The sequence below is a fragment of the Hemicordylus capensis genome, chromosome 1, assembly GCF_027244095.1.
Source record: "Hemicordylus capensis ecotype Gifberg chromosome 1, rHemCap1.1.pri, whole genome shotgun sequence".
Taxonomy (NCBI): Eukaryota; Metazoa; Chordata; class Lepidosauria; order Squamata; family Cordylidae; genus Hemicordylus; species Hemicordylus capensis.
Window position 1 is genome coordinate 383,092,312 of NC_069657.1, and position 12,635 is coordinate 383,104,946.

The following is a 12,635-nucleotide window of genomic DNA, read 5'->3' on the forward strand; positions in this document are numbered from 1 at the left end:
ATCAAGGATGTTCTTGATTTCTTTGCCTGTCTAATTTAGTGTCTGTATTCACAAATCTTTTTGTGTGTTTCAGTTGTTTAGTGCACTAATACTTTTCTGTTTAATCGTTGCCTTTATATGAATCTGAGTCAAATACTCTGTTCTTTTACTTTAAAAGTATGCTACTTAGTATGTGTTTTGTGGACGTCAGACATGGGTGTGTGGTCTCCCTCTCAAACGGGGCCACATGGCCCCGTTTGGAAGGGAGATTAGCCCATGCTATCTTGGACAGTGCGGGCCGGAGCAACTCGCTCTGCCTTAAAGGCAGGGAGAGCCGTTCTGGCCGTGCTGCCAATGCAGTGCGAGCTGATCTCTCTCCTAAATGGGGCCACGTGGCCCTGTATGGGAAGGAGATTGATCAGCCCCACTGCATTGGCAGCAAGACCATGGTCACTCCGAGATCACTCTGGCTGTGCTACCAATGCAGCGCAGGCCGATTTTGGTTCCAAATGGGGCCGTGCGAGGTCAGACATGGGGAGCATGTCTGGGGCCACATTTGCAGCCCCTGATTGGGTTCTTTGGACCCATTTGCCTAATGGTGGCTCCGCCCCTAATTTGATGGAGCAAGCTTCCAAGCAAACAACTTGCATCCAGGTTTGTAGAAGTTAGTCAGTCCTTAACCTGAAGATATAATTTTATCCTGAGGCTGCTGGAGAGCATTCCAAGTGGGTTAGGCCCATCCCTCAGAATGGCAGGCAGGGTCAAATCTGAAGAGACTCCTTCCAGTGTAGGGGCTGCCCCACCTTCCCAGACTGGCCCTGCCAAACGAGCAGGTCGGTGAGGTCTTACGGAGCTCTTCATGGTCCCCATGTTTTCTTTCTTTGTCAAATCTCCTCTTACTTCCCTTGCCCTCTCCCCCATTCATCTAAGTTAGGGACAGGGCCCTACATGGAGATAGGGGAACATTTTGGTGCCACACCAGCAAGCCATGGTTTTCTCCAAGCCTGCGGTTTTTTCCAAGCCCGCTCAGCTGATGACCTTTGTCTGTCTGTCTGTCTGTCATTTTTCTATATCGCCTGATATGTACATCTCTAGGTGAGGTACAAAATTTACACACAGCTTGGTGCTCTCTTCCAGGCCACACATGGCTGACACTGAGTCCTGAGCCATTTTGAGCAGCGTCTGTGCTCGCTGCGGGCCCAGTTGTAGGCCCTGGTTGGACCATTTCACCAGGGAGAACACAGTGGCACATTCCCTTGGATTGCTGACGGAGCACAACACACCAGCACCATGGCTCACACTTTTGGCAGTAGCGCATTCCTGCTTGCTCCCTAGTCCTGCCCACCCTGGGTGCCCAGGAATCGTAGGGCCATTGCCCCAAGCTCCATTGTGGTCCAGATTCCCTCCCCGTTTGCAGGGCACATTGCAGACCCGCTATAAAGGGGACAGGAGCCCCTTCTGACAACAGCACTTTCCATGCTGCCTTTTCCATTTTGCCGCCAAATCAACCATCAGCTATGGATGGGGTGAGTGATTCCCCAGTTAACCCTCCCTCCCTCCCTTCCTCCCTTCCTTTCCCCAATCTCAGTGGTGCAGATGCTTACACACAATTCACCAGGTGGGTTATGGAACTGGTGGCTAGGGAATCTAGGAGTTCCAATCTACCTGGGAATTCAGGCTCCAAGAGCCCCTCTCATTCTTTCTTTCCTTCGGAAAAAAACATAAGGAGAAATAGTGCAAGAGGAAGTATAATCACAGGAGTCAGGACAAGCACAGATCTAAAAAGTGCAGGTCCAGCAGTTCCTCACCTTCCTCTCTGGATGGTTCCTCCTCTTCCTCTTCATCTTCTACCCACCCTCTCTCCAAACACTGTAAATGTAAGTACAAGAGCATAGCCTTGATTGCAGAGAGTTTACAATCCTTCCATTGATCCTGCTGTTCTGGGGATAGAGGGAGGACTAGGGACACATGATCCATCTGACAGTTCTGTGATGTCGGTATCATTGGTCGGCAGGAAGAGGGTGAATTATCTGAAGAAGAGGAGACCCTGATTTCTGATTATATGCAGGGTAGAATTTTTCAAATGGAATTATTTCCTACCATCTTGGCTAAGGCTTCCCATGTTCTAAAGTTTTCTGAATCACCTACATGGAACACTGATCCTGCAGCTGCTTCTGTGTCACAGAGGATTGCAGTGGTTTTTCCCCCAAGGACCTCCCAGTTTCTTTACCAGAATCCTTGAATAGGATCAGGAAATCGGAATGGGGTGTTCCAGCTAGGGCATGGCAGATTCACAAGAAACCCAGTTCACTTTTATCTTCTGCCAACTTTGGTTATGAACATAAGAACAGAACAGCCCTGCTGGATCAGGCCCAAGGCCCATCTAGTCCAGCATCTTGTTTCATAGAGTGGCCCACCAGATGCCACTGGGAGCCTACAGGCAGGAGTTAAGGGCATGACCTCTCTCTTGCTGTTACTCTCCTGCAACTGGTATTCAGAGGCATCCTGCCTCTGAGGCTGGAGGTGGCCTAAAGCCTTCTGACTAGTAGCCCTCAAGGTGCCCACCATTGATCTGGCTGTTGCTGCTTTAACATCTTCGGTAGTCCTCAAGACCAGTGTAACAAGTGTGTAGAGGCAGCTCTACATAAGTCATTTGAGGCTTTCTCCATGGCCTTTCAGGCGTCAGTCACCAATTTTTTCCAGAGCTGTGGATCCATTTTTTCCAGAGCTGTTTATCTGTGGATCTGGCCTCCACAGATTCCATTCCCAAGTCAGTTAGAAATGGGTTGAAGAAGATAGCCTTGTCGACAATGCTGCTGGTGGATTCTTATTTGGACACACTTCAGTTTTGTTCTAGAGCCATGGCTGCCAATGCTGTGGTTAGGTGAAACGTATGGCTGTGCAATTGGGATGTGGACACTGGGTCCCAAGCATGATTGGCTGTTTCTCGCTTCTCAGAGGGAAAACTGTTCGTGGGCCCACTGGTAAAATGCTGGTGGAAACTAAAGACAAGAAGAAGGCTTGACCTATGGCACTGCAATCCTTGCACTCATCAAATACATCCTCCAAGGCTTGCCGACTTGGAGGCCATAAGACTTCATGGTCCTGCAAGAAGCTCTACGGTTTATGCATACCTCCTCCGAATTCCCCACCATGTCTGTCGACCAACAAAAAACAGTCCTCCTGACAGCATGCACCCTCAGGCTGACAGCCAGATGAGGGGGTTGCGTTCGACAATTTGCCCATCATTGGACCACATCTGACCACTGGGTATTGGAAACCATGACCCAAGGTTATTCTAGGTTTTTCCAACCCTCACAGAAAAAGTTCATTCTGTCTCAGCAGTCAAGGAACCCAGAGAAACATCGGGCTTTTTTTATAAGCTATTGAGCACCTGGTTGAGATCAATGTTCAATGGGTCATCACATCCACTCTGGGTCTGTTTCCCACCCCACCCCTCTTAGTACCAAAAAGGAATGGGGACACTAGGGGGATTCTGGATCTAATGTGGTTGAAGAAATTCCTCAAGAAGAAACGCTTCAGGATGAAGAGTCAGATCCATCTTGGAATGCATTTCTCAGGGGGATTTTTTTTTGCCCCAATCGCTTTCAGGAGCCTATCTGCATGTCCAAATCAGAAAACCCCACTGGAAGTTCGTTTGGTTCTGATACAGCACAAGACATTTTCAATACCAGGCTCTCCCAGTATTAGCATCGGGTTAGCATCGGCTCCTCGGGTTTCACCAAGGTTCTGGTGGCAGTGACGGCACATCTGTGCAAGCAGGGCATCTATCTGTTTCCGTACTAGATGATGATTTGGTGAAATCATCATCCAAAGAACAGGCTCTTAGGGACATCTGGGTCACCTTGGACTGCCTGCGGGGACACGGTTTTATGGTAAACCTGAAGAAGAGCTCTTTCTCCCTGACGCAAGTCTTGGATCATCTTGGGGTGATGAGAGACACTAGGCTCCATCAAGTTTTCTTCATGTGGGACAAATAACTCAAGATTCTGTCAGCAGCATGATTTGTTAGAGCCCAAGCTACCACAAATCTTATGAAACTGGCCAGCCTGATGGGCGTGATAGTTTCATGTCAGGATGTGGTGCCCTAGTCTCGTCTTCACTCTCATCCACTCCAGCATCTACTTCTTTCCTTCCAGGAAAATATTGCCATGTACCGTGTTTCCCCGAAAGTAAGACCTACCCCGAAAGTAAAACCTAGCAGTAATTTCTGATGTGCCGCTAATATAAGCCCTCCCCCGAAAATAAGACCTACCCAAAAATAAGACCTACCCAAAAATAAGACCTAGGCGGGAGGCGGGGGTTCGCGGCCACGCGCTGGCCGCAGGGATCGAGAACAGCAGGAGACGGGGTTGAAACTTGGGGCACTACCTCGGAGTAAGTTGTTCTGTGCTTGCCTGCCGTGGCGGGGGAGGTGTGTACAAAATAAGACCTACCCGAAAATAAGCCCTAGTGCATTTTTTGGGCCTAAAATTAATATAAGACACTGTCTTATTTTTGGGGAAACACGGTAGTCTGATCTTCTGGTACCTGTGTTGAAAGAGGTTCATGCATCTCTGGACTGGCAACTATGAACTGTACAGCTCTCAGAGAGTACAACCCTTTGGTCCCCAGACCTACTGGTAATCAACACAGATGCCAGTCTGATGGGATGGGGAGCACACATGGGAGCCAGGACCACACAGGGAACTTGGTCTGTGGAGGAGGCCATGAGGAGCATCAGCTGGCTAGTACTGAGAGTGGAAAGATTGGCCCCACTGGCATTCAAGCCATTGGTTCAAGGACAACATGTCCTAATCAGGACCATCAATATGTCTGCAAAGGCGTACATTAATGAGCAAGGAGGCACAGGGTCCAGGTCTCTACGCAAGGAGGCCCTTGTGCTACTTAACACAGTTGTGGAATTGGAGTGGGTGTTACATCTGGTGTCATACCAATAGGTGGTTGAACACTTCTGTCTACCAAGGGTAGATCTGTTTGCGACTAATGAAAATGCACATCTGGATCTCTTCTTTACGCACCTGACATGTCCTCGGAGTCTGGGGATGGATGCACTGGCTCTTCCATGGCCAAGGGGTCTACTATATGCATCCCATTGCCCTTTTATCCAGGGTTCTCCAGAACATATGAGTGGAACAGGAGGAGTTGGTTCTCGTCACTCCCCATTGGCCTCACCACAAGCCATGGTTTCCTGATCTCTTACGTCTTGCAGTCTAGGATGGATGGTGGATACCCATGAGTCTGGACATCTTGAACCAGGGCATAACAGTTCATCCTCAACAGAATATTTTCCATCTTACTGCCTGGCAGTAGAGCAGGAAGCTCTCAGTGTGAGGAGATATTCAGATGATGTGCTCCACACACAGTTCTCCAGGAGTGTCTACCAATAGGGTGTAGGGGGAACTTGATGTGCTTTTCAGTTGTGGCATAGTTCCCATTGTAGCTTGGTCCATGACGTGGGGGTTCATGACATCCTGGGTTTCTTGCAGGCCAGTCTTGATAAGGGTCTGAGCACCAATATCCTCCAGCTTCAAACTGCTGATCTTAATAGTGTTTTAGATGGCAGGGGACAGTGTGGTGTATTGGCCCATCCCGATGTTAGGTGTTTCCTAAAAAGGGCTGCTTTGGTAAATCCCTTGGTGGTTCACAGGTTCCCTACCTGGAATCTGAATTGGGTTTTTTCGGCTCTTATGTCCTCACCCTTTGAGTCCATGGCCACATGCAACCATCGCATGTTGACTCTTAAGTCTGTCATTTTGGTTGCCATTACATCAGCATGTAGAGTATCTGAGCATGAGCACCATATCGGCAGACCAGAATTATGTATTTTCCACAAGGATAAAGTTGTGCCACGCCCTGATGCTTCTTTTGTTCTGAAAGTTAATAATCTGTTTCACAGGTCTCAGGAATTGGCGCTACCTGCCTTCTATCTAAACTTGGTACACCCTCATGTACACCCTCAGGTGGCATTCTTTGGATGTTGGACAAGCACTCCAGTTCTAGTTAGATCATACTGCTGCAATTCAGAAAATGAATTCTCTTTTTGTTTCCTTCCAGGACAGTTCCATGGGGGTGGGGGGGAATTGTCACTTGCAACTATCTCTCAGTGGCTTAGAGAATGTTTTTCCCTGACTCACAAGAGCTTAGGGAAGGTTCCTCCTATGGACATTACAGCTCATTCTTGCAGGGGGCAGCCACATCTATTGCGGTGAAGGTTAACTTTCCCATGGCCAAGATCTGTAGGGCGGCCACCTGGGCCTCCATTCATCCCTTTTTTAACATTTCAAAAAAGATTTTTTCCCCTCCTCTGATGTTGCCTTTGACAGGCGCATATTACAGAAGGTGCTTTCTCAATGATGTGCAGTACCTTTCACACCCTGGGATGACACTGGTTTTTTTATATCCCACTTGATGGAATATCCTCTGAGAGCCTCAAGAGAAATGGTAATTCTTAATGTGAATTCCGGTTCTTTGAGAGACTTCCCAGAGGGCATTCAACCCTACCTGGGTGGATACCATCTCTTTTGCTGGAATGTTTTGTTGCCTTCTGCTGCTGGGAGTTTTTTCTTAAGGCTTCAGTCTTTGCCACACATGTGGGGGAGGTAGATAGGGCTTTCTGGGGATGTTCCCTTTGTTACCCTTCTATTTTCTCTGCTAACAAAATTGTTCTCCTGTTTTGGTATTCAGTTATAACATTTGTTTTAATGCAGTTTTTCTACAGCATGGCGTAAGAGGTGTCTCTGCTTTTCTGTCTGTGGGGTGGCTTCCCCCTCCACCTGTGTTGCACTGCAAAAACTAGCCTCATCCATAGTTAGTTTATTGACTCCTTGTGAGGATGGAGCTCTTGCTGCACCCTCGTAAGGCTGTGCAACTGAATTTTAGATTTAAGGCATCTTGGAAAGACCAGTAAGAAGCTAGCACTGCACTTCTGCATACTAATTTCAGTGTATCTGTTATGGTTGTGTATTTTTTTAATTCTCTTATCTAAGCCTAGGTCTAGAATAGACTTCTCATTTCCATTTTCATTTGTACTATAGGTTGAGCATCCTCAGAGATCAAAAAAAGCAGTATGGCATAAACTTCTGTCCAAACAGAGAAAAAGAGCAGTGGTAGCTTGCTTCAGAATGGCACCACTATATAACCTTCCACGGTATGTGTTAACTCTGAAAATATGAAGCATGAAAAATTCAGTACACATAATGCATATTAACTTTCAGCAGCATTTATAGCATTCAAAAACAGTTGCTATAAATGTGGTGTCAAAAATAGATACCAGAATATTATTGTTCTGTTTCTTTCTTTCCAGTATAAGCTGTTTCCCCCCTTTAATATACAAGACAAAAATGTAATGATTCAGCATGTGAGCCAGTTGTAGGCTTGTCCATAACATATAGTTGGCCATATACCAATAGAGTTCTGTTGGCTATCGAAGGTCTGAGTGGGAACCATGTTGACTATGAGAGGTCTGAGTGGGAACCAGGAAAGTTACTGTCAAGTGTAGTGATGAGGCCTCATTTGAAATACTGGCTGACATCCAGTTAGTGCTGTGCTAGTGCAGTGAACAAAACTGCACATATTCAAAAAGGCTATTGAGCTGCAAGACGTCACAGGGATGTCTGCAGCTATGCTTGCACAAGAAGTCTAGTGGAACAGAAAATGGGCATTTCACTGCAGAAAGAATTCCACTGTTAGTGCACCCTGTTCTAGAATCACAACACTAGTTTGGAATGCAAGCTTCTGACATACCAAAACTAGTTTTTCAAACATGCTTGTGCCAGCACATTTTGCACTAATGCAGCATTAAGCTGTCAGCCACTGTGTTTCATTTTGACCACATATATTGAAGAAGATCAACTGAAGTTGTGATGAATTCCAGAAAATCCATTGTATGAGGTATGATTGTGCTCTTGTGAGATAGTTAAGCACTCAAAATCCCTCCGAAATAAACAAGACTTAAATGGAAACCTATTCGGAATTTCAGCCCATAAGTCTGTTAATGGAACTAACAGAGAAGGAATGAAGGTTTATGTAAGCTGAAGATTGCAGATACAAGTACTAATCACTGTACACATTTAATTAGATTAATTTGGAAATAAGGTGTACAGTACTGGTAAAAGCTCTCTAGAAGAGTCACAGGAATGAAGAAATGCATTGATTTCAGAACTGGCATCATTAGTACCTTCCCAAACTCCCCTGTGTTCACTTGCTGCAGTGTCAAGAGAAATATTAACTTGGTATAGCTTCAGATGCACATGTGCTCCTCAACACAGGGAGGAGATGAGTGGCTCCATGACTGCTCAGTCTTGGGTCTGTAAGACAGTCTGTCCATTGAGATTACACTTCTTCTTGATGTCAGGCAGGTTTCTCAAAATGAGTAGGTTTGAGGGTCTTATTAAACTGACTTATTTACAACTACACTTGTATGCCACCTTTTTACCAACCACTGAAAACAGTTTACATTTTATAACAGCAGCTTGCAGTCTAAGAGATATGCTACAAAAGAAAAGAGGAACAGGGAGAGAAGATAAGCATTTTAAATTAAACCAACTCTTTCATACAATTACAAAATAAAATATGCTTTTATTTTTGTTTTTAGGCATCGAGCTGTCAACCTTTTTCTTCAAGGATATGAAAAGTCTTGGGTTGAAACGGAAGAGCACTATTTTGAAGATACACTAATAGAAGACTTGGCAGTATGTTTGGAGTTTATGGAATTAGGAATCTGTAGTTTATTTGTGTATAATTGCCATCACCTAACTATACCACCATTTGCACCTTTGCAGAACTCTCTGGAGGTTCAGGGGCAATGTGGGAGATTTTCAGTTTGCATACCCTGCCTCTTCCAGGTTAAGGGAGCCAACTGAAGGAGCCTTGTTCAATGACACATACAATCCTAGAGCTGACACTAACACACACATTTTTTTTAAAAAATAGTATAATATCCTTATTTAAAATAGGAATATATGGATATCTACCTTCAGCTCCATAGTAACATTGTTGCAATGCCAGTATAAAATGATGTTGGTTCATCCCATCCCAAGCAATTATGTGATGGTAACATCAAATGGGGCTGCAAAATAGTATATCTAAAACCACTTAAAAGTAAGTTTGATGGCAGTCAAATAAGGCTAGGGAATTGCACAAAGAATTTTGTGCACATCCAGGATGCCATCTCAGCAACACTAAGCACTCAAGATGTCCTTCACACATGTTCAGATGCCAGTTCCTGCCTGACGCTGGCCAAAGGCTGATGGGAACAGGGAACTTCCTGTTCCTAAGCAAATGCAGCTAGGCAAACAGAGAGCCTGGCTCCTTAATGCAAACAGCACCGCTCTGGTGTGGTGGGGGGCAACAGAGGGGCAGGTAAGACCTGCCTTCCTCCTTTTAAAGTACCTACTTGCGCCCAGCCAAAACAATTCGGCTGGGGCATCTCGAAGCATTTTGGTGCCTGGAGATAGAGGTGCTGAAACGATTCAAGCACATCCCTAAATAAGACTTCCTTAGTAAATATGCTTAACAGATGTCAAAGAACAGTTTATATTCTGATTCTCTTTTCATATTTTATTTATAGAAGCCTGGAGAAAAGCCACCAGAGGAAGATGAATATATTAAAAGAGTTGATCCTTTGAATCAGCTTATTTTACTATTCAGTCGAACAGCGTTAACTGAAAAATGGTGAGAGTGATGGAGGGAAGATATGTATGAATATTTGCAAATTGCTTTCTCTCTAAATCTGCATTTTCAGTTGATCTTTTTGGGGAATTAGTGATGAGCAGCTCTATAGAAACATTAGAACAGCCTTGGTCGATCAGGCCCAAGTTCTATTTAGTCTAGCATCCTGTTTCACACAGTGGCCCACCAAGTGGTGCTGGAAAGCCCACAGTCATGAGCTGAAGGCATGCTCTCTCTCCTACTGCTACTCCCCTGCAGTTTGTATTCAGCAGCATCTTGCCTCTGAGGCTGGATAGCTTTCAGACTAGTAGCCATTGATAGACATCTCCTCCATGAAGTTATCCAAACTCCTCTTAAAGCCATCCAGGTTGTTGGCTGTCACCACATGTTGTGGCAAAGAATTCTACATGTTGATTATGTGTTGTGTGAAAAAGTACTTCCATTTGTTGGGCCTAAATTTCTTGGCAATCAATTTCAAAGGATGACTCCTGGTTCTAGTGTTGTGCAAGAGGGAGAAGAATTTCTCTCTATCCACTTTCTCCACACCATGCATGGTTTTATAGACCTCTATCATGTCTCCCCTCAGTCATCTTTTTTCTAAAGTAAAAAGCCCCAGGTGCTATAGCCTTGCCTTAAGGAAGGTGTTCTGTGCAGAAGTTGGTACTGATTCATAATGTATTAATTAACCCAAAGTTGTTTCTGTAGAGTTTTAAAAGGGATTGTGAACTACAAATAAGTTGACCTGATATTGAATCGATCTATACTTTTAGAAATGACAGTCTATATCCAGACTAACCCTGTACTATTGTGCGAAGGTTTTCTATCAGATTATCAGTAATCTCTCCTGCCGTTCCCCTGTGCCTCCTGAAATTATGGGCCTGAATGTGCGGGGACTCTCAAGGAGGTTAGTTAGTTATAAGTTTATTTGGTCATTGACCAGCAAACATTGACAATAAACCAGTACGTATTTTACAAATAATATAACAAAACCTGGCCATAACAGAAATAATATCAGTGTCCTCATTAGTTAAAAGATAATTTAAATAAAATTCATCAGACTGGCCAGGCAAATTGTCTAACATAGAAGATAAAAGTCTTAAACGGGATTCCCTATAAAAATCACAATAAAGAATAATGTGCGAGGTGGATTCTATAACCCCTTTGCCACATGGGCAAAGTCGTAAAAATAGCGGAACTCCCTTAAACCTGCCATCCAATACTGCTGTAGGTTTTCTATAAGATTATCAGTAACCTCTCCTTCCTTCTGCAGTTCCCTGTGCCTCCTGAAATTATGGGCCTGAATGTGCGGGGACTCTCAAGGAGGTAGTTTTCAGAGGCACAGGTAGCAGTAGAAGGAAGAGGAGATAACAAAAAAAATCCCCTCTTCCCCCTCACACAATGGAATAACCATGGTGCATTGGTGCAGGGTTAGTCTGGATGTCAGCCACTGGTTGTTGGTGTGCGGTAGATGACTATGGCTGGATTCACACAATCACAAGGATCCTGACAGATTGGATGAACCTGTTACAGAGACAAGATCTGGGACTCCCTGCACACCCCGTTGGCATCCATACAAAAGATGCCTGGCATGGTTTGACCTGTCCTTAAGAGTAATAGAGTCCAGGAAAGAGACACTGTTGAGTACTGCCACTTGAGAGCACCTTAGGGAATCAGGCAAAGAAGGAAACATAGCTCTTGCATCCTATCTCTATGGAAGTCTGCAAAAGGTTCCCTGACACCCCCAAATGGACTACACACATAGCCACTCTAAGGCATTTCCGAGACTCATAGACCAGGTCTCCATAGCCCTTCTTTTCCCCAACACATCTCCACATTCCTCCCCTGGGTGTTAAAGCCATTGAGTTTCCTCTGGGGTTTTTTTTTAAGCCCAAGGGCTAAGCAAGCAACTTCCCTACAACAGTACTATAATCATCAAAAATAAACTCCTCAAAGATATCTCCTCATCTAGCTCCTTTCTATTCCAGTTTTCTATTGTTTTACATGGGAAGTGCCTCCAGGTAATCAATTACTCAAATGGGGAGTAATTGACTACTCGTTTTACCCTATAACTTGGTCCACAAGCCCCTCCCAAGGTGGGTCTTTGGGAACTGTTCTAAAGACTGTCAGCCCCTCTCCTCACCATTGCAGCACATGTTTTTCCACTGAGACCTCAGCTTTCCTCTTTTCACATCGGACAGGTAATTATAAGGAGAACCCTGTGTTTTCCTTTGCTCCTAGGAGTTTTCTGTTTTTCATTCCCAATCCATTCTTTCCATCCTGTGTGTGTGTGGGAATGTGAAAGTGCAAGGTACCATCTAAAAGATTTTAAATCTGTTTTTCACTAAGAAAGGTGGGAGAGGGGTGTGTTCCCTTTCCCTATGAGAAAGGCAGTCAGCTCTTCCCCCCAAAAAAGGAGAGTCTTTGCAGGGACTCTCAATCCAAAGGTCAGCCCCGAAGACCACAATCCCATTATTTGTGGGCAAATTGGAGCGTAGCATAGATGTTGTTGTCAATAATGTCTTATGGATCCTCCTTTGGACTGCTCTCCCATGAGAGTAAACTGCAGTGAGCTTCCCAGGCTTTTGCTGCTTGGTCAGGGATGAATTCCAGCCAATTCCCCAGTCCGGGGGTACTGATTCATTGTATTTTTCAATTTAAGAGAACCAAGCCTCTACCTCATGGTTCCCAATCACTTAGTTCCCATAATTCTAATTCTGTTATCCATTTCCCCATCCGTGGCCCCTTGGTGGTACGGGGCCATCACTTTCTCCACTCTGACCTCCCAATGAAGTATTTCTTCATTTGCCTAAGTCCACCCCGAAGTTCGCTCCATAGCTGGCAAGCCAAGCCACAACTTCCCCTTCTCAGAATGAAGCCGATTCTCTGCCCTCTTTCCTATGCCTTTACCCAGCACGTTCAGGCTTCTCTGTATCTGCTCCACTCCCTCCTCTGGATCTTTTCAT

At 45.1% G+C, this 12,635-nt stretch overlaps 1 protein-coding gene across 14 annotated transcripts in view; it reads left to right on the forward strand.

Annotated features, from left to right (window-relative positions):
* The window catches only part of RYR2 (ryanodine receptor 2), a 625,908-nt gene that overhangs the window by 489,852 nt on the left and 123,421 nt on the right, over window positions 1–12,635 (forward strand). For 8 of the 14 annotated variants that reach the window (XM_053300231.1, XM_053300272.1, XM_053300252.1 and 5 more), the window contains 3 exons: window positions 7,037–7,150; window positions 8,597–8,693; window positions 9,572–9,675. In XM_053300231.1, the coding sequence (XP_053156206.1) occupies window positions 7,037–7,150; window positions 8,597–8,693; window positions 9,572–9,675 (315 nt within the window). The remainder of the gene's footprint in view (window positions 1–7,036; window positions 7,151–8,596; window positions 8,694–9,571; window positions 9,676–12,635) is intronic. The other 6 variants (XM_053300282.1, XM_053300290.1, XM_053300221.1 and 3 more) reach the window with 1 other exon arrangement.